At 34.4% G+C, this 25,553-nt stretch overlaps 1 protein-coding gene across 5 annotated transcripts in view; it reads left to right on the top strand.

Moving 5' to 3' along the window:
* Nucleotides 1–6,858, top strand: part of LOC145663834 (uncharacterized) — a 40,382-nt gene extending 33,524 nt beyond the window's left edge. For all 5 annotated transcript variants that reach the window (XM_081729942.1, XM_081729940.1, XM_081729939.1 and 2 more), the window contains exon 3: nucleotides 1,542–6,858. In XM_081729942.1, coding sequence (XP_081586068.1) covers nucleotides 1,542–3,672 — 2,131 coding nt within the window. In that variant the 3' untranslated portion in view covers nucleotides 3,673–6,858. The remainder of the gene's footprint in view (nucleotides 1–1,541) is intronic.
* Nucleotides 6,859–25,553: the final 18,695 nt, after the last annotated feature.

Genomic DNA, 25,553 nt, shown 5'->3' with positions numbered 1-25,553 from the left:
TTCTCACTGTGATCGCCACTATATGACCGCCCCGCTGGTCTAGTGGTGAACGTGGCTGAGTACGGATTGAGTAATCCCGAGTTCAATTTCCGGCGCTGCCAAGAATTCTTAGACTACTAGGCTGTGGCGTAACACGAAATTTCGAAGCTACCGAAACCAAAAAATTTAGAGGTCTAAATGGGAGACAACTTACTTTCTTGTATGTTTCGATAAATTATATTTCAACCAAAGAAGTAGAATCTCTAACGGAGTTGTTCGAAAGAACAGGTAGTTTACCATTCTTTTCATGTCAGAGTTTTCATGATTAGAACCTAGCATATCCTATTTATAAAACAATCACTAAATGCTGATTTTTTCTGGTTTGAACTACTGCAAGTTTACGACTGTGTATGCTACTTTAGGTTATGTGTTTCCACAAATGCTAAATAGGGAGAGGAAAGTTATAGAAATGTATAGATGTGTATTACAACCATATTAGTAAAATATTTTTTTGTGTAATACGTCACGTTTTTATTTGTGAACAATGTTTTTGTATGACCCTTCTCCTTGTAGAGGAGTGACTGAACTTTGTTCTGTGTAAGACTGCAAGTTTAGATGTGTGCAGATTAGGTTAGTTTAGTTCAGTTAGGTCATGCGCTTGAACAAACTATCTAAGAATAATAACTATGTAGGAATTAGAATGATATATAACATTACTATATAATAAACTGACATTGTATATAATACATTCAATAATATCATTCTAATAATCTTATATTCATAGAAAATAGCATGTTTCTTAAATTTGTATTATTGGCAAAAAACACATTGATCAATAAATATTAAGCTAGAGTTCAAAGAAGTTTTTTGTTTTATTGAATGAAAGTCACGTTTTATTATGCACTAAATGTTAGTGGTTTAGAATACAAATATTTAATAAAATTGGAATGGGTCATTTTTGACCCACTCCCGCCGTTCTAGGGAGTATCAAAAACACCGCCGTTCTAGTGTTAAGCGCCTTGACCACAGAACCACGATCACTATGCGGTAAATGATTCGTCCTTAGTTGATTACGTTATGTTTCTGTGCCTCCGCTTGGGATGGTATATGTTACTTTTCTTCGTTTCAAAAAGTCTTTCGTGTTTCTTTTATAATGATATAAGTGAGTAATCTTCGGCAGAGTTTATAATAATAACTTGAGTTGTTTTTAAACCTTTGTTTCGTATTGTGTTTATTCTCCACACGAAACTACAGATATGGCAGATTTAATTCTCATACTCTGTACATGTTTGGACAAAGTCGCCATTACCTGGCCAAAGACTTACGTCCGCCACTATACGAATGATTGTTCAATTTAACATAGTAAAACAAATCCTCTTATTTGAGAATAGCGATATATGGATACTTCTCAATCTTACTCCGTTTCATATTTCTAACATTTCATTTAATAGAACAAAAATAAACTTAATTTTATCATGAAATATAGCGAATGATTTCATTTCTTTGTTGGTACTTAATTATTTTCTCCATTCACATTTCCTTGTTTGTTGATATTATTGCAGACACGATAGCGTATTTGCTTTTCACGGAGAAGGGAATACGTTTATTACATTAAAAGAAGCAATTTCTTATTCAGATGAGGAATCTTATACTTCGAACCAGTTTGGCAAAGGATTTAATCGATTATGTTTGTCAAGACATACGATAACACAGGCAATTGAAAAGCGTCATACGTATCAAAAGAGTGATAAACGCTTTGGTCAAAGTTCAAATTTTTCGAGCTTTAAGTCAGTACAAACAGGTGAGAAAGCCCACACCACCAGAGTGTGTGGAAAGGAATTTCGTGTGTGTTCTAGTTCGGCTAAGCACATGTTAATCTACACAGGAGAAAAACATTTCTCCTGCCAAGATTGTGGTAAAGCATTTAATCAACGTTCAAATTTGGCTACACACATGTTAATTCACACAGGAGAAAAATATCATCAATGCGAAGAGTGTGGTAAGGCATTTAATCAACGTTCACATTTGGCTAAACACAAGTTAATTCACACAGGAGAAAAACATTATTCATGCGAAGAGTGTGGTAAAGCATTTAAACAAAGTTCACATTTGGCTACACACATGTTAATTCACACAGCCGAAAAACATCATAAATGCGAAGAGTGTGGCAAGGCATTTAATCGACGTTCATATTTGGCTACACACATGTTAATTCACACAGGAGAAAAACATCATAAATGCGAAGAGTGTGGTAAGGCATTTAATCAACGTTCACATTTGGCTAAACACAAGTTAATTCACACAGGAGAAAAACATTATTCATGCGAAGAGTGTGGTAAAGCATTTAATCGACGTTCATATTTGGCTACACACATGTTAATTCACACAGGAGAAAAACATCATAAATGCGAAGAGTGTGGTAAAGCATTTAATCAACGTTCAAGTTTAGCTACACATATCTTAATCCACACAGGAGAAAAACATCACAAATGCGAAGAGTGTGGCAAGGCATTTAATCGACGTTCAACTTTGGCTAAACACATGTTAATTCACACTGGAGAAAAACATTATTCATGCGAAGAGTGTGGTAAAGCATTTAAACAAAGTTCACATTTGGCTACACACATGTTAATTCACACAGCCGAAAAACATCATAAATGCGAAGAGTGTGGCAAGGCATTTAATCGACGTTCATATTTGGCTACACACATGTTAATTCACACAGGAGAAAAACATCATAAATGCGAAGAGTGTGGTAAAGCATTTAATCAACGTTCACATTTGGCTAAACACAAGTTAATTCACACAGGAGAAAAACATTATTCATGCGAAGAGTGTGGTAAAGCATTTAATCGACGTTCATATTTGGCTACACACATGTTAATTCACACAGGAGAAAAAGATCATAAATGCGAAGAGTGTGGTAAGGCATTTAGTCAACGTTCAAATTTGGCTACACACATGTTAATTCACACAGGACAAAAAGATCATAAATGCGAAGAATGTGGTAAGGCATTTAATCGACGTTCAACTTTGGCTACACACATGGTAATTCACACAGGAGAAAAAGATTATCAATGCGGAGAGTGTGGTGATGCATTTAGTCACCGTTCAAGTTTAGCTAAACACATCTTAATCCACACAGCAGAAAACCATCACAAATGCGAAGAGTGTGGTAAGGCATTTCATTGCCGTTCACGCTTAGCTACGCACATCTTAATCCATACAGCAGAAAAACATTATTCATGCGAAGAGTGTGGTAAAGCATTTAAACAAAGTTCACATTTGGCTACACACATGTTAATTCACACTGGAGAAAAACATTATTCATGCGAAGAGTGTGGTAAAGCATTTAAACAAAGTTCACATTTGGCTACACACATGTTAATTCACACAGCCGAAAAACATCATAAATGCGAAGAGTGTGGCAAGGCATTTAATCGACGTTCATATTTGGCTACACACATGTTAATTCACACAGGAGAAAAACATCATAAATGCGAAGAGTGTGGCAAGGCATTTAATCAACGTTCACATTTGGCTACACACATGTTAATTCACACAGGAGAAAAAGATCATAAATGCGAAGAGTGTGGTAGGGCGTTTAATCAACGTTCAAATTTGGCTAGACACATGTTAATCCATACAGGAGAAAAAGCACTACACTTGCCAAGATTGTGGTATGACATTTAATGAGCATCCAAGTTTGGTTACACATATGTTAATCCACAGAGGAGAAAATTATTACGCATGCGAAATGTAATGCATTTAATCGACGTTCAAATTTGGCTACACACATCTTAATCCACACAGGAGAAAAACCACAAATGCGAAGTGTGTTAAGTCATTTAATCAACGTTCAAATTTAGCTACACATATGTTAATCCAAACAAGAGAAAAGCGTTACTCATGGCAAGAGTGTGGTTAGGCATTTAATTAACGTGCAACTTTGGTTACACACATGTTAGTCCATACAGGAGAAAAACATTATACATGCCAAGAGTCTGAGAAAGCAATCTACGTTCAAATTTGGCTACACATTTACTCCACAGTGAAGAAAACATTACACATGCCAAGTCTGGTAAAGGATTTAGTCTATGTTCGTACGTTACTACACACATGTTACCCATAAAGAAGCAAAGCTCCAAACATGCGAAGAGTGTGGTAGGACTTAACAGGTTGACTGCCAAGGTGATTTGAAGGTGGTACTCCCTGGAAGCCATAAATTTCTTACGTTTGCTCAATTATCGATAGTCATGTCACATTTTTGTCGCGATATTTTCCTTCTCCCGAAAATTTACTAATGGGATCCAAGCACCATATGTCATGCTCATGGTTTCACACTAATTTGTGACAATGAACATCATATATCATGCTCAAGAACCTAAATAGGTTAGTAATTTGGGATATCGAGCATGATCATCATATATGGGGCTCACGGTCCCACATGAAAATAAGCTTAACACCACATATGATGCTCATGGCAGTCAATCTGTTAATCAAGGTTGAAGTTTGGCTACCCACATGTTAATCTGCAAAAAGTTAAACATTACACATGCCAAGAGTGTGGTGGGACATTTAATCAACGTCCAAATTTTGCTACACACAGGAGAAAAATACTACACTTGGCAAGAGTGTAATAAGGCATTTAATTGACGTTTAATTTTGGCTACGGACATGTTAATCCAAACAGAAGCAAAATCTCACACGTGCAAAAGATGTGGAAAAGGGTATAGTTTACGCTTAAACCTTGCAAAACATTTTAATACAAATGAAAAAAAAATGGGAAGAGCATAGCATGGCATGGCATTTGCTCAAAGCCCCAAACATGGCAAATCACATGTTAATCCAAACAGGACAGAAATCTCAAACGTGCGGAGAGTGTAGAAAGATATCTACTGGCAGTTCACATTTGGCAAATCGCATGTTAAAGCACACAGGTAAATAACCAGGCACTTGCGGAGAGTGTCCAAAAGGATTTAGTTTGTATTCCGCTTTGGCAAGGCATGTTACTAGACATAGCATGTGAAAAGAGACTTGACGCACTCACAAGTTGTTAAGTTTTGGGAGAAATCTTAAGTGCACGATATATATATACTGCAATAGAGGTCTACAAGAGTATTAAACACTAAACGGATCAGACGAAGTTAAGTCCTTCAAATGACGTACCTGTCCTTGGTAGCGGAATGTAGGTTTAGAATTCCGCATTTACTCTGCGAGGGGCGCTTCTGCTTTGCCGCCAGAGGTATTGCTGCATAGTGAAAAGATGGCTGACGCCCAGAAAGGTTTGAGTGACGATTTTGGCTCGGTCTGACGGCAGATCGCCCGTCCGCTCTCCACTACCAAATTTGGAATTATTAAACCGGAAATAATTAATGTCTGATAATTTTCTCGCAGATTGATATGTTTGAGACTAGCGAACTATTGCTTTAAGATGACACATAATTTCGTAATCCAGATTTATAAATGGAGACACGGGCTGTTTTCGGAAGAACACGGAAAACAGATTTGCTTGAAACATCTATCAAAAATGAGCGAAAGTGGAAAAGAAAAAGATTGATGTCGAACGCAGCAAGGTCTAGCTTATATTGTTCTGTCCAGAGGCTCTCATGCCGGAGAGAAAAAAAGAGTAAATCATCCTCTGGAGGAGTGAAAGATAAATGAGATAAAGTGGACAAGCAAACGTATTGAACAGGGAAGTACGTTGATTATGCATTTGAGAATTTGTTACAACAGTATTCATGGAAATTTTCTCTTCTTTCTTCATCTTCTGCACCTGATTTATCATTCTACGTCACAAGAGTTATGCTAGAAATTTTAGACCTAGATTTGATCAGAGACCAAAGTTGTTTAGTGTTGTTGATGCTGGTGTCCGATTTTTTTAAAATATAGTCTTGGTGTTTACTACATCTCAATAGCTTTTCTAATTATATTTAAATTATAATTTATAATTATCTTTACGTTGGTTGAAATCTCTCCATAGCTATGGGGGCGAGACACTGAAGCCACCCCTACCAAGAGGTGAAGATGACATGTAGAAGACGTGAAATACGAACGATATTAGTGTCAAATTCATGTGCAAAAATGAATAGTGACATTGTGGATGTTGCGTAAGTTCAAATCAAGTCTTGGTTGGCATAGAGTTGACATATGGCATTATATTTTGGGGAAATACACACAAAGCCAAGGTAATTTTTACAATACAGAAACGAATAATAAGAATGATGGCGGCCGCTAAACCAAAAGACCACCGCAAACCAATATTTAAAAAATTTGTATACTCCCAGTACTTTGTACATTTTAAATCTACTGATATTTGTAAAGAGACATCTAGAGGGTGTCCTTACGCGGGTAAAAGAAAAACATGATCATGATACAAGAAACAAACAAAACTTTTCCATTGTAGAACACAGAACCGTATTATATGAAAAAGGGTGTAAATACGCGGGTATCATGCTATACAATAAACTTCCCAAAGATATAAAGACTCAGGAACCTGTTGCTAAAGTTAAAAAAGAACTACAGAAATATTTATTAAAACACTGCTTTTACTCGATAGAAGAATACATGAATTGCTAACAAAAAGAAACAAACAACAACAAAAAGTCGTTGCTTGTTTTTAGCATTTGATATATGTTCAAGGATTTCTACATACACTGCAAGTAATAATTACTCTTACTTTATTTTTAATAATATGCAAAATGTAAAGGATAAAATGTAAGGTGTAATGCTTAATTATTAACCTAGTGTGTGTAATTTTCATTATTATTGTTCTTTTTACTTTTGTGTTTATATATAAATGACGTGTCCACTTCATATGCATTGCAATACAGTGCTAAATGTATGAAAAAAGGACGAAATAAATACAATACAATACAATACATTGGGAGAGTGACAGGCAAAAAGAATCTAAAATATCCTTTATTTGTGTCGAATGGATAGTTTCCGGAATCATTGAGATAAAAGGTGATATTTCAGATGTGGATATGTCCAAGGTTGACCCTATTGGCATTAGGTCATAGGGGGAACCAGTGAAGACTTCAGAACAGTTCCTTTTTAGTACGTTTCAATACACTGCGAGTGAAAAGTGATAATGCACAAATACTGATATCACACTCGGAAAAATCGGAGATATAACTTCTGGGGAAAGATTAGTAACTGCTCACTCTCTAAAACTTTCACTGGTTTGCAGGGGCGTAGACAAGGCTTTTTGAGGGCATGATTTACTAAAATGTCTATCATCTGCAAAAATTAGATATAATTTACAGAAAAGTAGTGATTTCGTGGGGCAGGAGCTCTGGATTGCGAAGGCCTGCATTCTGTGTATGTCCCTGCTGCTCTGAATTGTCATAAGCTCCTCTTCAAATGTAAGACGTAAAATGTAAATAAGAAACGTATAACATAGAATGCAATATATATAGAAAATATGTTATAAATAAGAAATACAGTAGAAAATAATTATAAAACATAATGTTGAAGGAAAAGCTTTTTATTTAACAATCATACTTGAATGTAAAATATACTTTTAAAACAATTTTCCATTTATGCAAGATTACAAACAAGTGAGGAGTGCCATCTGGTAGCCACTATTCATCTCTTCAAACCAGAAAATTATGAATTTCACACCAATATTTTTCGTATTCTATTACTTTTCTTTATTTATAACCTCCTTTCCCTCCCTACAAGGTTTCAGTGTCTTAGCCCCACAGTAGATTTTTGAGATGCTAATTTATACGTATAGTAAATTCATTTGAAATTCCTCCAAGAGTCAATGCTGCACTGTACGTTTTCTTCTGAGTCAGACTTTCTAATATATATACATACATTACAGTAAGAACTGAATTTTGTATTAACGCCTGACTGTCGTCGTTGTGCAAACATTCATAATGATTTGCCGTAGGGAAATGAGTTACATTAAGGTTGTAAGATTTAATATCAAGTTTGAAACAACGCAAGTTAAAGAAACGCATGTCATAACAAATATCATATTTGAAAATAATTTCGAATTAAACTAGCTGTGACTACATTACTTGAAAATTGAACATGTGGAATGCACAGTATGAGCGTAGCTCAAAGAAAATAATCAATAAGAATGGTCTTGATTCGAAGCTCGGACCATGCACGTAGGAGTAACTTACATTAACCATTCACCTAACAGACAATTACGCACTACTTTATCAGATGGTTCTGTCATATGTAACCTAATTAACACAATAGTAATAAATTTTACTGCCCAAAAAAGTGCTCTGAACAAGAACTTCATTATGCAAATTGTAACTAAGTTACAGGAGATTTATATCCAATTAAGATAGCTTTCAACGTAGCTAAAGTAAACGTATGTGCATGAGTACATAGAGTTCTCCGTAGCAGAATGGATAAAGTCATGGTTCGATAACTACAAGGTTCGCGGTTTGAAACCCGCCTCGGAAGCTGCATATTTTTTAAATTCTTAATTCCTCAGTTCTCAAGATCTTTCTCTCCATTCGTAATCATCTGATGCCCTCAAAAGTGTTCTCCACCTTAATTCGACAACTGCCTAATGTGATCCTCGCAGTTCGAAACCTTCCCTTCTTCTGTTTCACAAAATCACAATTTTCATCATAATACTAATGCTGTCCGATCACTTTTCCCCAATTCTAAATCTGTGTATATAAACCATTCCTCTCTGTCTCCATATATAATCTCTCTCTCTCTCTATGTGTCTCTCTCAATGTCGCCCAGGAACTCACATGGCTTGAGATCAAACCTTCGACTCTTGAAACCAAATGTATACTCTAGCAATGTGCTATCGTAATTCTATAGGTTTGTTGCTAAAACCAGCGTCATTTTAGATTTTATTCGAGGGGGGGAGTCTCTGCCGACAAAACTTTTCACTTTTTTATTAGTGTATTACTATACATTTGCTAAAACAATATGTATTTATGAAGCTCAAGGGAGGGGAAATTACACCCTCCTGTCCTGCCCAAATGACGTTCTTGGAACATTTGCTTGCAATTACTGAAAAGAAATGAAATGAATCATTGAATAACACTCATTTCTGTCAGTAGATATTCTCGAGCTCTGTGCGTGCATTACAGACTTTAGGAAGCAAAAACTTACTGCCGTTATTGGCAATTTCCAGAGATTTCTTAGGGAGCATCTTACTAGCTTGCAGTCTTTAAAGAAGGGAAAGAATAAAACTAAAGGTATTAATGAAGCTATGCGAAGATTGTGTGACTTTGTTTTGAAAAAAGTAGGCTTTTAAAAGATATTTCAGAACAAACGAATGAAAAAGATAATTTTATAGCTATAACATTGTAAACTTGATTCGTTTTTTTCGTCTGAATGGAGTGTTCTACGTCACACACACTGCTTTAGACAAGGAGAGGTGGAGGAAGAGAGGAGTTAGAGTTGGATCGTACTAGAAGCAACTAATCGATTGAGACGTATTTTTGGATGCATAAGAAAACGGGGTAAGAGTTTGTTATTAATTTGGACTTAGAATTTTTGTAACAATTTCTATGCCGCGAACTGTACCGGGCTTAATGTCTCTCTGCGGGGCCACTCTTTTTGTGAAAAAAGTTTTCCTGTGTCTCTTGAGTCCCAAACACACACACACAAAAACTGTACTTTGTAAATCCAACTTGCAGGCGAAGAAATATTGCGATAAGTTTCAAATCTTCGTAAATTTGCCAATCATATTCTTTGTAGTTCATACGATTTAAAATCAGTGCGAGATTCTCGTAAGTCTCTATCATCGAAACAGGGTGTGTCACAGGAATAGACGGCAGCTTATTTCCATTATGAAGTAAAACTACTTTCAGACTGTACTTAGACGAATCTATGAAAATACGCTAATCGGAAGGATCATCGGAGGAAAATTGTTCCTATCATTAATGTTTCTTCTATTATAATCCAACGCTTCAAGATTTTGTATGGCAATTAAAAATGAATTAAAATCTAAATTTGGGAACAATGCCAACTGTCGTCGGTAAGAAATGGGTATCAGCTGTTTAATCGTGTTCCCAATAAATGTTTCCGGTATACCAGATGACAAATCACGCATCTTATTGAATCTTTTATAAACAAAGTCGGTAACGGTACCGTCGGTTTTTGGGTCAAACGCTTGAGATTGCAACACCGATAATTTCCTCGCAATAACTTGTTCGAAAGCAAATTGAGCTTTGAATTTTTCAGTAAAGTCCTGGAATGAACGAAATGTACCTAATTTTGACTTATACAACTCACGAACATTACTGGTAAAAATAAATCCTAGTACACCTAAGTATTGAGATTCAGGTAAGTCTAGAGCATGCGCCGCGTGCTCAAACTGCTTCAAAAATGAAGTTGGTGACTCATCATCTTCTTAACCTGAAAACTTTGGAAACATTTCAATGTCACCGTGAGGTAATATTCGCCGTTTAGCATTTTTCACATCGCCCCTATCTGATTTTCTTACTTTGATTTTTTTTTTAATTTTGTTATCTCGCTTGATGTCGAGGAACTAGAATCCGTTTGGTTGCAACTACTGCTTTCTTCCTTACTGCACTTTGACTTATAGCTATTCCTATCATCGCCCGATACGCTTGATCTACACAAGTTACGTTCACTCCCATCTTTGTTAGCGCTCTCAACTAAGGAAGCTAACTTCGTTTGAGTTTCATCCACTTTTATTTCCGAACCTGACAATCTATCTCTTATTAACCCTTATCCGGGCAAGACATTTTTGTAACGTAAACGGGCAACCGGGGCATGTGAGGCCCAGTATATATTTTAAGTGCAGAATACACAAAATCAATGCCTATTGTCACTTACTGTTCAGATTAGTCTAGAATATACCGGTATATATTTTTGTCAAGTAGCGAAACTTCGTGTCACGCTTTTGTAAGCCGACCAAGCAGAATAGCAAATCCGGTCCAGACATTTTTGTAACGTAAACGGGCAACCGGGGCCTGTGAGGCCCAGTATATATTTTAAGTGCAGAACACTCAAAATTCAATGTCTGTTGCCGCATACTGTTCCGACTAAAGGTTACAATAGTCACGTGTTCAATATATAATTATGTGACAATTTGTTCTAATATTTGACAGGAATTTCACAAAAGTTTTACGGGACCTCCTAGGCCCCGGTTACGTCTGGAAAAGATTTTCAAATTTTAAAAAAAACTTTACCAACTCGATATGTTCATGATTTTAACTTCGACGAAAGATAGAAGAATTCAGTATTTTATGTCTTCGAAATATGTACGGTTATTGAGAAATTTTAGAAAAATGAAGCTACTGGGCCTGGGAGGCCATGGTTGCCCGGATAAGGGTTAAAGCAATGTCTTGATTCATATTTATTACATCAATACTTTGAGGAATAGTGTCTTGTGACAAACTATCAACCCTACGTTGCAATATAGTTAAATTTCCTTGTAACTTATGAGTCGTGTCACTCAATGCTACTAACATCTTTTCTTTATTTTCTAAATTACTTTCAATATTATTTACAGACTCCTTAATCGATCCAATTTTTTCGAATGCTCGGTCCACCTTTTCCTCACATTTACTCAAATCAACCGTAATAATCTCAAGTTCTTTACAGTTTTTCCCTATATTTTCTCACATTTATCATTTACCTTCTCGCATTTTTCGTCTATATCCATAGATATTTGTTCATATCTACCCACACATTCTTTCCTTACTAATTCTAATTGTACCTCGAGTTTATTGTTAATTTGTTTTTTTGTTGCTTCACTGATTTCTAACATTTTACTTTCCAAAGATTCGTCAACCCTCTCTATTTTATTTTCTAAAGATTCGAGTACATTATTAGTTTGTTCACTAACTTTAACCATTTTGCTTTCCAAAGATTTATTAACATTTTCTATTTTATTTTCCAGAGATTCGCGTAAAATTTGCATTTCATCTTTATTTGCTGTAATTGCGTCCAACAATAACTTAACATTAGTTTCATCCATTTTGCACGAGTAAAAAAAATCCTAAACACGAGTCAGACTTACCTTTTACCTTTACGTTTCTGAACATAAATCACTACTTTCAATTTAACGGTGCAGGAATTCTGTCGTTGTTCGGAGCGCCATTCTTATGACCGGCCAGGTTCGATTTCATATGTTCGGGCTGTTAATTTTTATATCCAAAAACGGATTTAGTGGTCAGTAAGAACAAGTACTTAACTCTGCAGGTGGCAGAGGTTAGAACAAAAGTTAAATGCAGCTCTTAATCAAATCATAAACCAAGATGAACTCATTCGGAGGTTGCTTTCGTACCTACCCACCATCCCTGACGCGTGAATCGTTGAGGCGTACAGAGTATGTATGAATACCAACACAAAATGCTAAGAATTCCTGTAATGATTTAAGTAAGAAACGTGGAAAAGATAACAGAAAAAAATAAATGCATAGGATAAATTTTACTTGATCAGTAGGTGATTTACATTTCACAATTACGTGTATCTTTCAGTAGTATACTTCTATTGATACATATATTTCAATATATTTTCAGAACCTTCTAGCCCATTTAATATAGAAGAAAAAATAATAAAGACGAAGAATTAATTTAAAATGGAATTATATTTTCATTGCCGGCCTATATTAAGATTAGTGTTGCACGACCACTTAGCACACGTTAGTTCACTGAACACTTCACCACTTTTCACATTGATTACAGGGTGTTTTGGGAGGGATTTAGCTTACTGACCACACATGTACGCAATAGATTTTCACGATGTGTGTTCACTTGGTTTTAACTAAGTTGTATCATTTTCACATATATTCACTAACCTTCACCATAATATTTAGGTCGTGAAACTGCGTTAACTATAGAAAATATTTATATAGGTAATTTCACAACACCGTGGGGGATGACTTGTTTAATCACAGTTTTTCTTTACACTCGAGTTACATGTTTGTTCCTTTTTCTGGTGATGGCGTCGCAATGCCAACCTTTCGCGCCTTCGACACAAAGTGTTCGTCTTCCTACGCCTATTAATGGAAGTGAGTAATATTAAACTATTATTAGAAAACATTAATTTGCAGATAATATGTGTACTATTAAGTTTTATACCTATTTACCATTTAAATAAAGTAATCAAAATACCAAAAACAATAGAAATAAATGTAATCATAATTTATTGCATCCGTTCATCGTCATACAACGAAATTGGACATGCCATTTATATATATACCAGTATACATAAACATACATACTATTATTACATATAGATACTTATGGTTTCACTAATTTACTTACTATACATTTAATTTTACGTATACGAATTATTTTCTACATATTCTTCAACCGAGTAAAAGCAATGTTCTATCAAGTACCTTTTAAGTTTGGATCTAAAGCTATTGACAGAGACCTGATTTTTTATACATGATGGAAGTAAATTGTATAATAGAGTACCTTTGTGCGTAACTGATTTATTGTATATACGAGGTCGTATGTGCATGCAAGTGAATGTCGTCTTTACTTCTTGTCTTATGACTGTGAATGTCTTTGTTAAGAATAGATCCACTACTATGTTTTTTTTCAAATACATTTGAAACGTACCTCTCCCTCCTTACAGATAGGAGAAAGAAGACGATTTAATTATTATGATTAATCACGATATCAGAAGGAATAAAGAAACTTTATAACGCTTACTTTCCGTCCATGAAAAAAAATACCGGAATCGGATAGTTACTTTCTGACACATCTTATCGTTTGTAGTTATTTAAACCCACTGTTTAAATATTTATAATTTAATTTGCGTAAAGAAAAACCGAAAAAGGAAATAAAAAAAATTATATCGATAGTTATTTAACCCAGGTCCTTTCTAGAATTGTACACCAGCAGTAAGATCTGTGAAGAAATCCTTTATCTTATTTTGCAAATATATATTAGTTATGTATGACAACAAAAAAAAATATATGTATATGTGCAAAATAAGATAAAGGATTTCTTCACAGATCTTACTGCTGGTGTACAATTCTAGAAAGGACCTGGGTTAAATAACTATCGATATAATTTTTTTTTTATTTCCTTTTTCGGTTTTTCTTTACGCAAATTAAATTATAAATATTTAAACAGTGAGTTTAAATAACTACAAACGATAAGATGTGTCAGAAAGTAACTATCCGATTCCGGTATTTTTTTTCATGGACGGAAAGTAAGCGTTATAAAGTTTCTTTATTCCTTCTGATATCGTGATTAATCATAATAATTAAATCGTATTCTTTCTCCTATCTGTAAGGAGGGAGAGGTACGTTTCAAATTGGCGACCTTTCAGCTTCAGGATTAATAAGCTTTTATAACTAGAATATGTATTACTGGTGTAAGATCTTATAGTTAGAACTAGTGGAGATTTTTATGGGAGATGTTGGAGATGCGTGACTCAAATAATATGTAAAGATGAGTGAAGAGGAAATCAGTCAACATGAACTAGAAAAATGTGGGTATTGTGGTGATAGAGATAACTCAAAAGACAGATTATTCATTAGCTGTCAAAAATGTCAAAAATGCTTTCATGTAAATTGTATTGGACTAACTTCTAGTGAGTTAGAAATTATGAAACAAACTGAGAAGGACTGGTATTGTGCGGAATGTCAGATCCCACTAGAAAAGGACTTAAGTAATGATGAATGTGCTGGTGATGTAGTTAGTGCCGGTGTGAATCAAAACACTACTGGTGTCAATCCAAAGCCTGCACAATCAGTGCCGAGAATTGAAATAGATGGGGGACCTCTTCTAGAAACTATAAAATTTCTTATTACAGGATTAGAAACAAAAATAGACAATAAAATGTCTTCGTTAAGCACTCAGATTAGGAGTGATATGTCTTCGTTAAGAGCTGAAATTAATAATAACATGGCTTTAAGTATAGGTGATTTAAAATCTGATATGTCTAGGATGAGTAATGACATTATATTTTTAAAAGAATCGTTTTCCTCTATGAAAGTCAGACTAAAGAATGAAGTTGTAACTGAGCTCGCTACTAACGGAACAGAAATAAGAGCTATCTGTGTATTAACTGATAGTATTGGATACACAGATACCCAAGTAGTCAAAAATTTCTGTGGTGTATTAGATGAAACAAATGATAATTTGCAAACAAATGACATGGCTGCGTTAGAAGCGCCTGAGGTTAGGTCTAATATCAATGTTGTTGATAATAATTTAACTGATGAGACTGATTATTACAATGATGTAGAAGTAGTGATAGATTTAGTTTGTAGTAGTAGATGTAAGTTGATAGGTGTTGATAAATATTTGTTAAAAGAACCCCAAATGACAAACGATAGCTCTTTGATGTGTGCCTATTATGAAAAAGATCCATCTGATAGGGTAGCGAATTTTAGCAAAATAGATACGGTAAGATTTCGTATAATAAATGATAACATTGAGATTTTCTCCTGTATTTGTGATAAAATAAGAATGATTGAATTCAGAAACCAGAGAAAAGGGATAGAGAAACATAACCGAATAACGATTAGGGATTTCAACTTAAAGAGATTGAAAGTGTTTATGTGGTTGATAGGAAACTGCTCTAGCCAGGGTCAAAGGCATATGCTAATTGGCAAACACTGCTGGAAGTGGCTAGAAGCACTTTGTAGGATTAGACAGGCTAAAATCTCACCGCCTGTATTAGCTCCTCCAATGTGAAATTGTAGAGGCGGATTTTTTTCCTTGTTTTGCTCTTGTTGTAATTCTAATAGTGTATTAAGTTACGTTTTGTGATGTTCTATAGTTATTGTAGGATGTAAAGGATTATATATGCGATGAAAAGAGGGTAGGATGTAACTTAATTTATAAATTTCTTTTCTGGTGGCCTTATCTAATCTAAAAATTAAAATTTGTGTAAAAGAGCAGCAAACTGAAGAGAACTGCAAATATCGTAAGTTGAACGAAAAAACGGTAAACAGAATAAAAGTGTTGGAAAGGGGCGTGATTGACGCGTATAGACATGGAAGGGAACAATGGAAACAATACAGAAAATCTAAGACAACTATTGATAAAGCAAATGGATGAGAAGGTTGACTACGAAAATTTGTCTCGCGAACAGTTCGAACAAGTAGGAAATAGACGAAATAATCCTGCAAGTAACGATATTCAAAATCCTGTAAAGCGAACGGAATTGAATGTAATATATTCAATGAGAGCAATGAAAATCGAACATTTGAAGTAGATGAAACTCGAACGAGCCGCGAAAGAGAATATGTGCACTTGAACCTTTCTTCGTCAGATACGGATGAAGGAAAGAACACCCCTCAGGTTAAACATACGCGTAACAATGTTAAAAAGAGAACTTCGTGTCAAGAAACAGGTGTCCATCATTGTCGAAAGGTTGGAACGGTAGATGATAGAGTAGGTATAGAAATCTCAGGTCAAAGTAAAGAAGATATGAATTGGCAAAACAGTCCATCACATAAAATGTGCGCCGGATCTTATTTGCGTGAATTACACCATTTCCTGCGATTCGATGGACAAATGACTCAAGGTGTTGCACAGATTTTCCTTGATGATTTAATACATACCATGAACATGTATGTATTAACTGACCAAGATCGTATGTATATAATTGCTCGTTGTTTAGAAAAGTCAGCGAAGATTTGGTACAGAAGTGTGATAGGTCGGATTAAAACTTTCCAAGATTTTGTAAACTTGTTCAAACTGCAATACCTATCGGAAAGCATGGAGAGGGCACAAAAGCGCCGGCTCTCTTCGTTACGATATGACAAAAACAAATATGCCTCTTTATTAGATTTTGTTCGGTATATTGTTGAAACATACAATTCCATAGTTACATCGCCATCTGACCAAGAGTTGAAAGATTTAGTTTTAGATTGTCTTCCTAGCGAAGAATCAAAAATCCTCAAATTAGGATCTGTTAGCACTGTCGAGGATCTAATACTCAGAATAGCCGACCTACAATGCAACCCTAATAGTAGTAGTAATCAGGAAAATTTCAGTGGCGTGAAGTTTCAAAATAGGAAACCACAAATAAGAAAAACTTTTATAGACCAATCTAAACAAACCCGGATTGATAATGCCGTTCAAATCGACCCTATGAACAAAGATAGTTCTGGGAAGGAGAATATGTTAAATAATCAAAATTTTAGAAATTTTAACGGAAGACAACGTAGAAATTGGAGGAGAAGTAAGAATCAAAAATCTAATTGGGGAGTGAATGAAGATAATAGAATCAGACCTATGATAGAAGCTCAACACTTCCCTATGATGTATGGGAATGGACCAATTACTTACCTGGTGCCTGGGATGTACAATCTGAAACCAGCATTTGGGCAATATCCTCCGGTACCAGTAGTTAGTTCTCATTTCTCTCCTAGTATGCCAGTTGTAACTTCGGTGACATCCACATTGAATCCACCCTATCCTTCAGTCACTGTAGAGTCAACCAATAATAATCGCGTTTATGGGTAATTCTTCTCTTAAAAAAAATACCATACGAAATGGAAACCTGTGTTAAAACCTGCGCAGGACTTACTTAATTATTCGTACAATAGCACTATTAAATGTACGCCTGCGGAATTATTTATTTCTTTCTCAGCAGCTGATAGGTTTCGCGAAAAATTTCCTTGGCCCCAAGAATTACAGAGTGTGGAGAATTCGAGGCGTTATATACAAGTGGAACCTCGACTATTCTCAAAAAGAAAAAGAAATTTACAAAAGAGTTTGAATCGTTTGGTAGAGATTAAAGAAGGAAATTTGATAATGGTCCGAACACATTTTCTTTCTGATGCTTTTAAGAAGATTATACATAAGTAAATGCCTGTTTACACTGGGCCTTATGTGGTAACAAAATTACACAATAACTCTGTTTGGTTAAAGGATCTAAAGGGGAGAGAAGTACCAGCACAAAATCTATGTAACATAAAACTTTTCGATTGCTCGATAGAAAAACGAGAAGAATTGCTTAAGGATTTTAAATTTAAAAAAATAATAATTCTTATTTTTTTTAGCCATTGGGGAAAAATGTAACGTACCGGTTTCCCGGTAACGATACATTGATTATTTTGTTGCCTATTCTATTGTCTGGCGGCCCCTGTATAGTTAAACTCACTCTTTTGTTTGTTCTATAACATTGGCGGCACTCGTATAGTTAATCTGTGCATTGTTGATATAGTACATGTATTAGTTTGTTGTTGGTGCTATTGTTTTGGTGGCACCCATATAGTTAATCTGTCACTTTTGATATAGTTAATGTTATAATAATGATATTTTGTTAGGTTGATTCATCATTAATTTTCCCTTTAGCTATGTTTGTTTTATATGCAACTGATAGATTATTTCTGTTTGGGTGAAACTAAACAAGCTAATTTTGTCACTTTTGTAACTTCCCATATAACATTATTACCTTGAAACTACGGAACATTAGCCAATTATATTAAAGTTAAATATTAGAATAACGTAAATTATTAATCGGGAAAAACAGTATACATTCAAAACAATATTTTGAAATTAAAATGAATTCGTTCCGAGATGAAGTGAGTTGGTACTATCTAACTTGAGATTAGTGACGTACTTTGCAGAAGAAGAAGAAGAAGAAGTAAAAAGTTATAAACAACAGATTACCGGTGGCGGATCCTCCTGTAATTTGAAAGTCAACGTAGAAAATTTTCACTTTTGGACTTTAACCTTATCGAAAAGTTTTCAGATCAAACCTCGATATTATATGATTTAGTGTAAAACAGGAGGATCAATAAAAATTTAGTAAAATGTTTTTTTTTTTGGATGCCACCCGATAAACATTTGGTGTAATCCTCCATTCTGTGGAACAGGAATAATATAGTGGCTGAAATCCAGTTATAAAGGGAATCGACAGCCGAGCTTGTGAACTTTCGGAGGTAGAAGCCCTTGGTACCTGAAATCTAGTCACTGTTTTTAAGAGAATTTGCTGCCATTCAGGTAACATAATTTAATGTATTTATTCGTCCAAGATTGAAGCTGCCAACGTAAGATGGCGCCTCGTGGGCTGCAATCATAACATCGCCATAGCGACACAATAGCATGAACATTAACTGTTATGATAAACACCAGTTCAATTAAATATGCAAGAGCTTTACTTTACGATGTATAGTTAAATCAGTGTTGCGTCACGCATCTTACGCATTTCCTATACATCTCTCCACTAGAATGAAATTTAAGAATACTTGATTATAATAGTAGTCTGTCAACTTCAACCAAAATTTGTTTCGTTGTCCGTAATATCATTAGCCATGATCACTGTGAATGATATTACCGTTACATCTCGAAACAGCTTTCATCACGTAAATATCTAGGTCAACAGTGGCCTTACGTGTTTATTTAAAGGGGAGTTCAGTTTGGTTTGTTGCTCTTCATGTATTAAGACTGACTCATTATTTAGATTAGGTTGATTAATGGTGCTGATCTGAATATAAATAATTATTACTGTGAAAAGCAAGTTGTGATAAACATTTGCAAATGCGTTCTCTCGATATCAAATATTTTCTCTCTTGGATTTTTTTTTTTTTTTTTTTTTTGTAGTTGCATGTCATTTGTAGATAGCTCATAATTCATCATCACGAAGTAGTTGTAGTGTATTCTAGTGTATGGCTGGATTAGTATGTGCTCCTGCTTTGAAGTTAATTGATAAATATGGCAAGCAGTTTGTAGCTATGCGTACCGCCAATACACTTCCTGCATACCTGGCTAGTGGTTAGGTTTGGTGTGATTCAATCATTGTTTTGAGACGCATATTAAAATAATTATAAAGTTATTGGATCGGATCAGCCCATATCAATTTTATGACGTACATGTATATGTAATGTGTTCAGTCAGTCTTAGTAATGTTCCGTAGATGGCTACTTATCATATTATAACCAACAAAACTCCAATATGTGTGATCTAGCTAAAGAAATGAAAGTAAAATATTGTTTCTAAATTTATTAAGTCTTTGGAATACATTCAAATCATGAAAATATGATCTTGTATAGACTGAAGTCGATGATACGATCATAGTTAATTTCTGATGAAGCTATTATGAGTTCTCGTTGTATTTTTGGTTTGTAGCATTGATATTATCTGGAACAATAAAAGTAATTTGTTTAAATCAACCTTATTTATCAAATAAGCGTGTTTTTGCATTAATGCACATATACATATATTTTTGTTGTTGTCATACATAACTAATATATATTTGCAAAATAAGATAAAGGATTTCTTCACAGATCTTACTGCTGGTGTACAATTCTAGAAAGGACCTGGGTTAAATAACTATCGATATATTTTTTTTATTTCCTTTTTCGGTTTTTCTTTACGCAAATTAAATTATAAATATTTAAACAGTGAGTTTAAATAACTACAAACGATAAGATGTGTCAGAAAGTAACTATCCGATTCCGGTATTTTTTTTCATGGACGGAAAGTAAGCGTTATAAAGTTTCTTTATTCCTTCTGATATCGTGATTAATCATAATAATTAAATCGTCTTCTTTCTCCTATCTGTAAGGAGGGAGAGGTACGTTTCACATTAATATTTCGAAAAAATACATTGAGGAAAGAGTCATTATTCCAAGTTCCTTAAAACTATTTCTGCAAGAAGAGTTCCATTTTACTCCTCCAATTATTCTTACTACTTTCTTCTGTAGCCTAAAGATAGCAATACTTTTAGGTGCATTTCCCCAGAACATCAAGCCATATTTTATTGTAGAATGAAAATTTGAGTAATATATACACTTAGCTGTTTTTACATTAATCTTATCTCTTACACATCTAATTGCATAGCATAGTTCGCTTAGCTTACTTCTTACATGTTCTATATGTGGTTCCCAAAAGTGTCGCCAACACGTTAAAGAACAGCACCATTATACAAGGTTTGTGTCAACGTATTGCGCATAGAGCCTTATTCCACCTCAGGTGGTGCTGACTGGAGAATTTAAACAAATGGAATGGGAGTGAGGGAGAACACACGCTCACAATATGTTGTTCTTGGAATATTATTTGATAACGAATTCCTCCGGTATTTCTCATAATGTTAGTACGTGTATAAACGGCAAATACATGTATGTGGTAAATTTCATGTCAAAAGAGCAGTAAATAAGAACAATAAAACGAAAATAAAATGTTCTTGTCCACTTATCAACATTTTATTTTATCCATTCTAATTTTCGTATTTACAATTCTTTTCCTATGAAATTTACCCCAAATATACATTTCTCGATTATACACATAGTATCAGTATTAAAAGTACCCTGCAAAATCATTATCAAATTATATTCTTACAAGAAGACAGTTATAGATATGCGACAATAATTTTGGACATGAGTGTACATCCCCATTCCGTCATTTACGAAGGTGTGGAATGGAGGGCATATTGAGCTCATTTGTGACACGGTGTTTATAATTATTTGCTTTAAAGTGCTTGAAGGTGCAACTTCTAACATCGCACATAACCTGTAGAATTAATCAACATTATTATACTATTTCAAATGATTTTAGGTTGTGGTAATGCTATTGAAACATGCTTGCCCGAAATCAAAACAAATGTTGCACTAAGCTGTTTGGTTTTCCACGACCTATAAAAAAGGTATCACTCGATCTATGTTGCCATTTGAAAATTCCACGTTCACTCCTTCCCCCAAAATGGGGGGGGCAGAGGAAACCTGATGTTTGACCCATTTTGTAGGCTAATCTGTATTATAAATTGACTCTCCACATTTTTCTTATTTGATGCATAGTTCGCGGGATATTGGCTTTTAACTCATTTTGACCCACCCTATATACATATAATTGTGAAAAGTTTACAATATTCAGTGTACTAGTAAAAGTGCACTGTTATACGAAATTTAAATCAGTTAAGATATAGTGCAGTTAATGATCGCATCTTTGTACAAACCTCCTTCCAATATTTGAGAAAGCTATATATTAATCACAATATTTGGGGAAAATGTACGTACACTTGTGTCCAAAATTGTTGTCGCATGTCTTTAGAAATTACATAAATAGAAATAACTCTCTTTCTTGTGATAGGAAATGTCACATTTCTTCTTTGAAATAAGCAGAAAAACAAAACACATATTTCCAAAAAATATTTCAATAAAAAATTAAGAAATAAGCAAGTTATAATTAAAAAAAGAAATCTCCGAAACTTTCATCGAAAAATTCTAAGTTCCATTTTCGTAAACGTGGCAAACGCGCAGCGAAATTTACAAAGAGGGAGGGAATTTTATGCTTTGTTAGAAATACAACGTAAATCTGTCATAAGGTTAGTTACTATACATGTGGCACAGCTCTAACAATCATTGCTATTAAGCATTTTACATTTAAACAAACGACTAAATAGAAATAAGCTACAAAATGTGCGAAGCGATCAAACATTTTGTGTTAGTGGTTTCGTCACATGCGTCTGCCAAGCTGCAGTCTTTACCATGCCGTTGTAGAGTAGTCGGTTAAAGCTTCTTCTTTATATACTTTATTTTTCCACGATCATCACTTCGAATCCCATACCCTATAGTAACTTTTTTTTTTTTTTTTTTAGAAAAGCTTGATTCTGTGAATTCCTTAAGGAACAATGTTTTGTTCTAATAATGCTCCTTAGTAGTATTCTCTTCATTCTAGTTTATTTGAATATTTCCAAATAATTTAGAATTATGTCCTTAAAACATTAAAACTGTCAAGAATTTTATAAAAAGTGGAAGCTTCATTTATAATCATTTTCATAACCGAAATGAGAAACTTACAAATAGTGGAATTTTAATTAACATATGGCTAAGCTTTCATAAAACAGTAACTAATAAAAAAAACATTTACTCCGCATAGTTTCTGCAAGTAATATGCAGATAATAGGCAGAAAAATTAACGTAAACTGTTAGATGTCGATTAAGAATTAGTAGGGATAGTTCTAAAGCCAAGTAGAAAATTATCTCTGCTTCATGAAAATAATGAACATTTTCCAAAAATAATGGTATTTTTGCTATATCGGAAATTTGTTTAGTAAATAAATAAATAAATAAAATACAATTACATAATTCAATCACTCTTACTCGATAGCTTGAAGAGAAACTGTTCGGCCGTGATCCTTCGGTTTTCTTCGTAGCACACGATGGGACACGAAGTTGATCCGAACCAAGGGAAAGGGTGTAGAAAGAAATAGTGTCACGCCACAGAACGGCATGATATGTGACAATGGCCACAGCAGTGACACGGACGGATCATGGCAGGGGAATGACATGGGCATGATACACTATGTGTGAATTGATATTTAACTGAAAACTGGCACATTCAGTACACGAGGGAGTCAAGTTCACTTTTGAAATTTTAGACATGTTTTATCTTTAAGATCTCTACTTGAATCTCCTTTCAGAGCGCATAAGGTTCAAAGATTCATGTTCAGAAATTGTTAAAAATGGAAAGTATATCTGTCATAATGTTAGTTACTATACATATGGAATAACTCTAATAATGATATTAAGCATTTTACACGTAAACAAAGAAATAAATAGAAATAAGCTAGAAAATATGTTAAACGATCATGCATTTTGTGTTAGTGGTTTCCTTATATGCGTCTGCAAGTAGTTCGCTCTTAACTTACCTTTGTAGAGTAGTTACTTAGCACTTGCTCTTTATTCTTTATTTTTCCATAACCATCAGTACAAATCACATACCCGGTAGTCTTTTTTTCTTTTTTTTCTTTTTCTTTTTTCTTTTTTTTTTAAGAAACGCTTGTTCTCTCTATTCGTTATAGTGTTTTTCAACAAGTAGTAGGGTGATTTGTTAAAGCATGATTTAGTGCCCTCTTTTTTTTTTTCGATGATCATTAGTTCCAGCTCCGTGCCTACAGTATTTTTAAAAGTTTGTTCGCGAGATTTTGTTATACACCTCTCTTCTATTAATAAAAGGTATTTGATATTATTCTTTTTATGTTAGTAATTTAAATATGGGCAAACAATTCAAATTTTTGCTTTTAGACGTGTTAAAATTATCAAGAGTTTTATCAAAAGTAGCAGCTTCATTGTCATAAAGTTTCATTGCGAAAATGAAACTTTAATAAAACTTAATCAACATATCATTAATTTTAATAAAACAATACTTCCGTTTTTATCACGAAGGGGCTAAACCATGGCTATACAAAGGATCGCCAAGAATTTCGCATGTGAGTCATACTCTTTATTGGGACAAGTGTCATCTTACTTTTCAAAAGGAGTTTATAAACAAAATTTAATCTGCCTATTTTAAGAGTTTCGGAAGATACTATATTTTTATCACAAATTTGAAGCCGATTTCTTCCTTAGGATACCGATTCTAATGAAAGCAATATGATAAAAATAGAAAATTGATTCGACTATCTTCGAAGTTTAATTCCAAACGATTCAGTCATTATCCGTGATGAAAGTGATGAGTACAAACTATTTCTACCGGGGGAGAATTTCAATATACAGGGTTAAAGTAGCATTGCAAAAGTACTGGTTTCTTCGGAAGTTTGGACGGGAGTAGTAAGAATTTCATTGGTCCCAGGAGAAAATGTGCCCCTCTGCTACCCCCTGAAATCATCAGTACGTGGTGATGAGGTAATCAACATCAACTTAATTTTTACAAATTGCCCTTTCTCTTTTTAGAAGCCAAGCTATCCTAAACGCTGGAATAAGTCTTCACTTACTTCATTGACGAATTTATATAAGTAGTTTCAAGTCCCCAATGACGGACTTGCAGGATACACTATTTTATCATGTATTTTGAATCTCCTTCTGCTTTAGGATATATATTTTGGCGACAGTGAGGTGGTGAAATCACGACCCTAGCCAAATGATTTGGCGTGGTAGACCTGGGTTCGATTCCCGGAGGGAGCTCATGTGGTTCGGATTTCACATTAATCAGTAGGTCGCGTCTCATGTAGCCTCGCTGTTGAAAGGGACTTTAAACTCAAAATCAACTCAACTCTAGCCAAGTGATTCTGATTTTCAAAAATTCGTTTTACATAGTTCAGTGTTTACCTGTGATAAGGAGACAGAAAACTTCGATTCATATGTTGAGAAAGTATTATATAAATTACCTTTATACCTTTTCCTGTAGATGCTGAATATTCGAAAACTCGATTACACCGAACCATTTATTTTAGTGAGGAGTTTATATATCAAACTTCATCTATATAACATGAGGGACTTTTGAGATTCTTTATTTATAGGTTAAATTTTAAAATTCCATTTCCCCCTTAGGATGCAAATTTAGCAAAACATTGACAAGACGACAGTGCTAATTATGTTAAGAAAACCATTTAACTAGACTAAAAAATGAAGCAACCACCCCTTTTGTTTACATGTGTTATCGAGATGTATTCAATAAACTAGCAATCGTGGAGCAATCAATTAGTGTGCACTCACTAAATATTCACGTTTGGTGATGATCAGCAGTTCAAATCCTGCATACTAGTTTTTTTTATTTATTATTATGTTCACATTTTGTTAGTGATATTTTTTAAACAACTCTCTTTTAATCCAGCGTGGGAGGCCCGGGTTCGATTCCCTTTGGGAGCTCATGTGGTTCGGATTTCACGTTAATCAGTAGGTCCACGTCTTATATAGTCTCGCTGCTGAACGGGACGTTAAACTCAACTCAACAATCTCTTTTAATCTA

The sequence above is a fragment of the Thermobia domestica genome, chromosome 11 (genome assembly GCF_964235325.1).
Source record: "Thermobia domestica chromosome 11, izTheDome1.hap1.1, whole genome shotgun sequence".
In the NCBI taxonomy this organism is placed as follows: domain Eukaryota; kingdom Metazoa; phylum Arthropoda; class Insecta; order Zygentoma; family Lepismatidae; genus Thermobia; species Thermobia domestica.
Note: the sequence above shows the minus strand (reverse complement) of the source record. Positions and strands in the feature narration are given on the sequence as shown.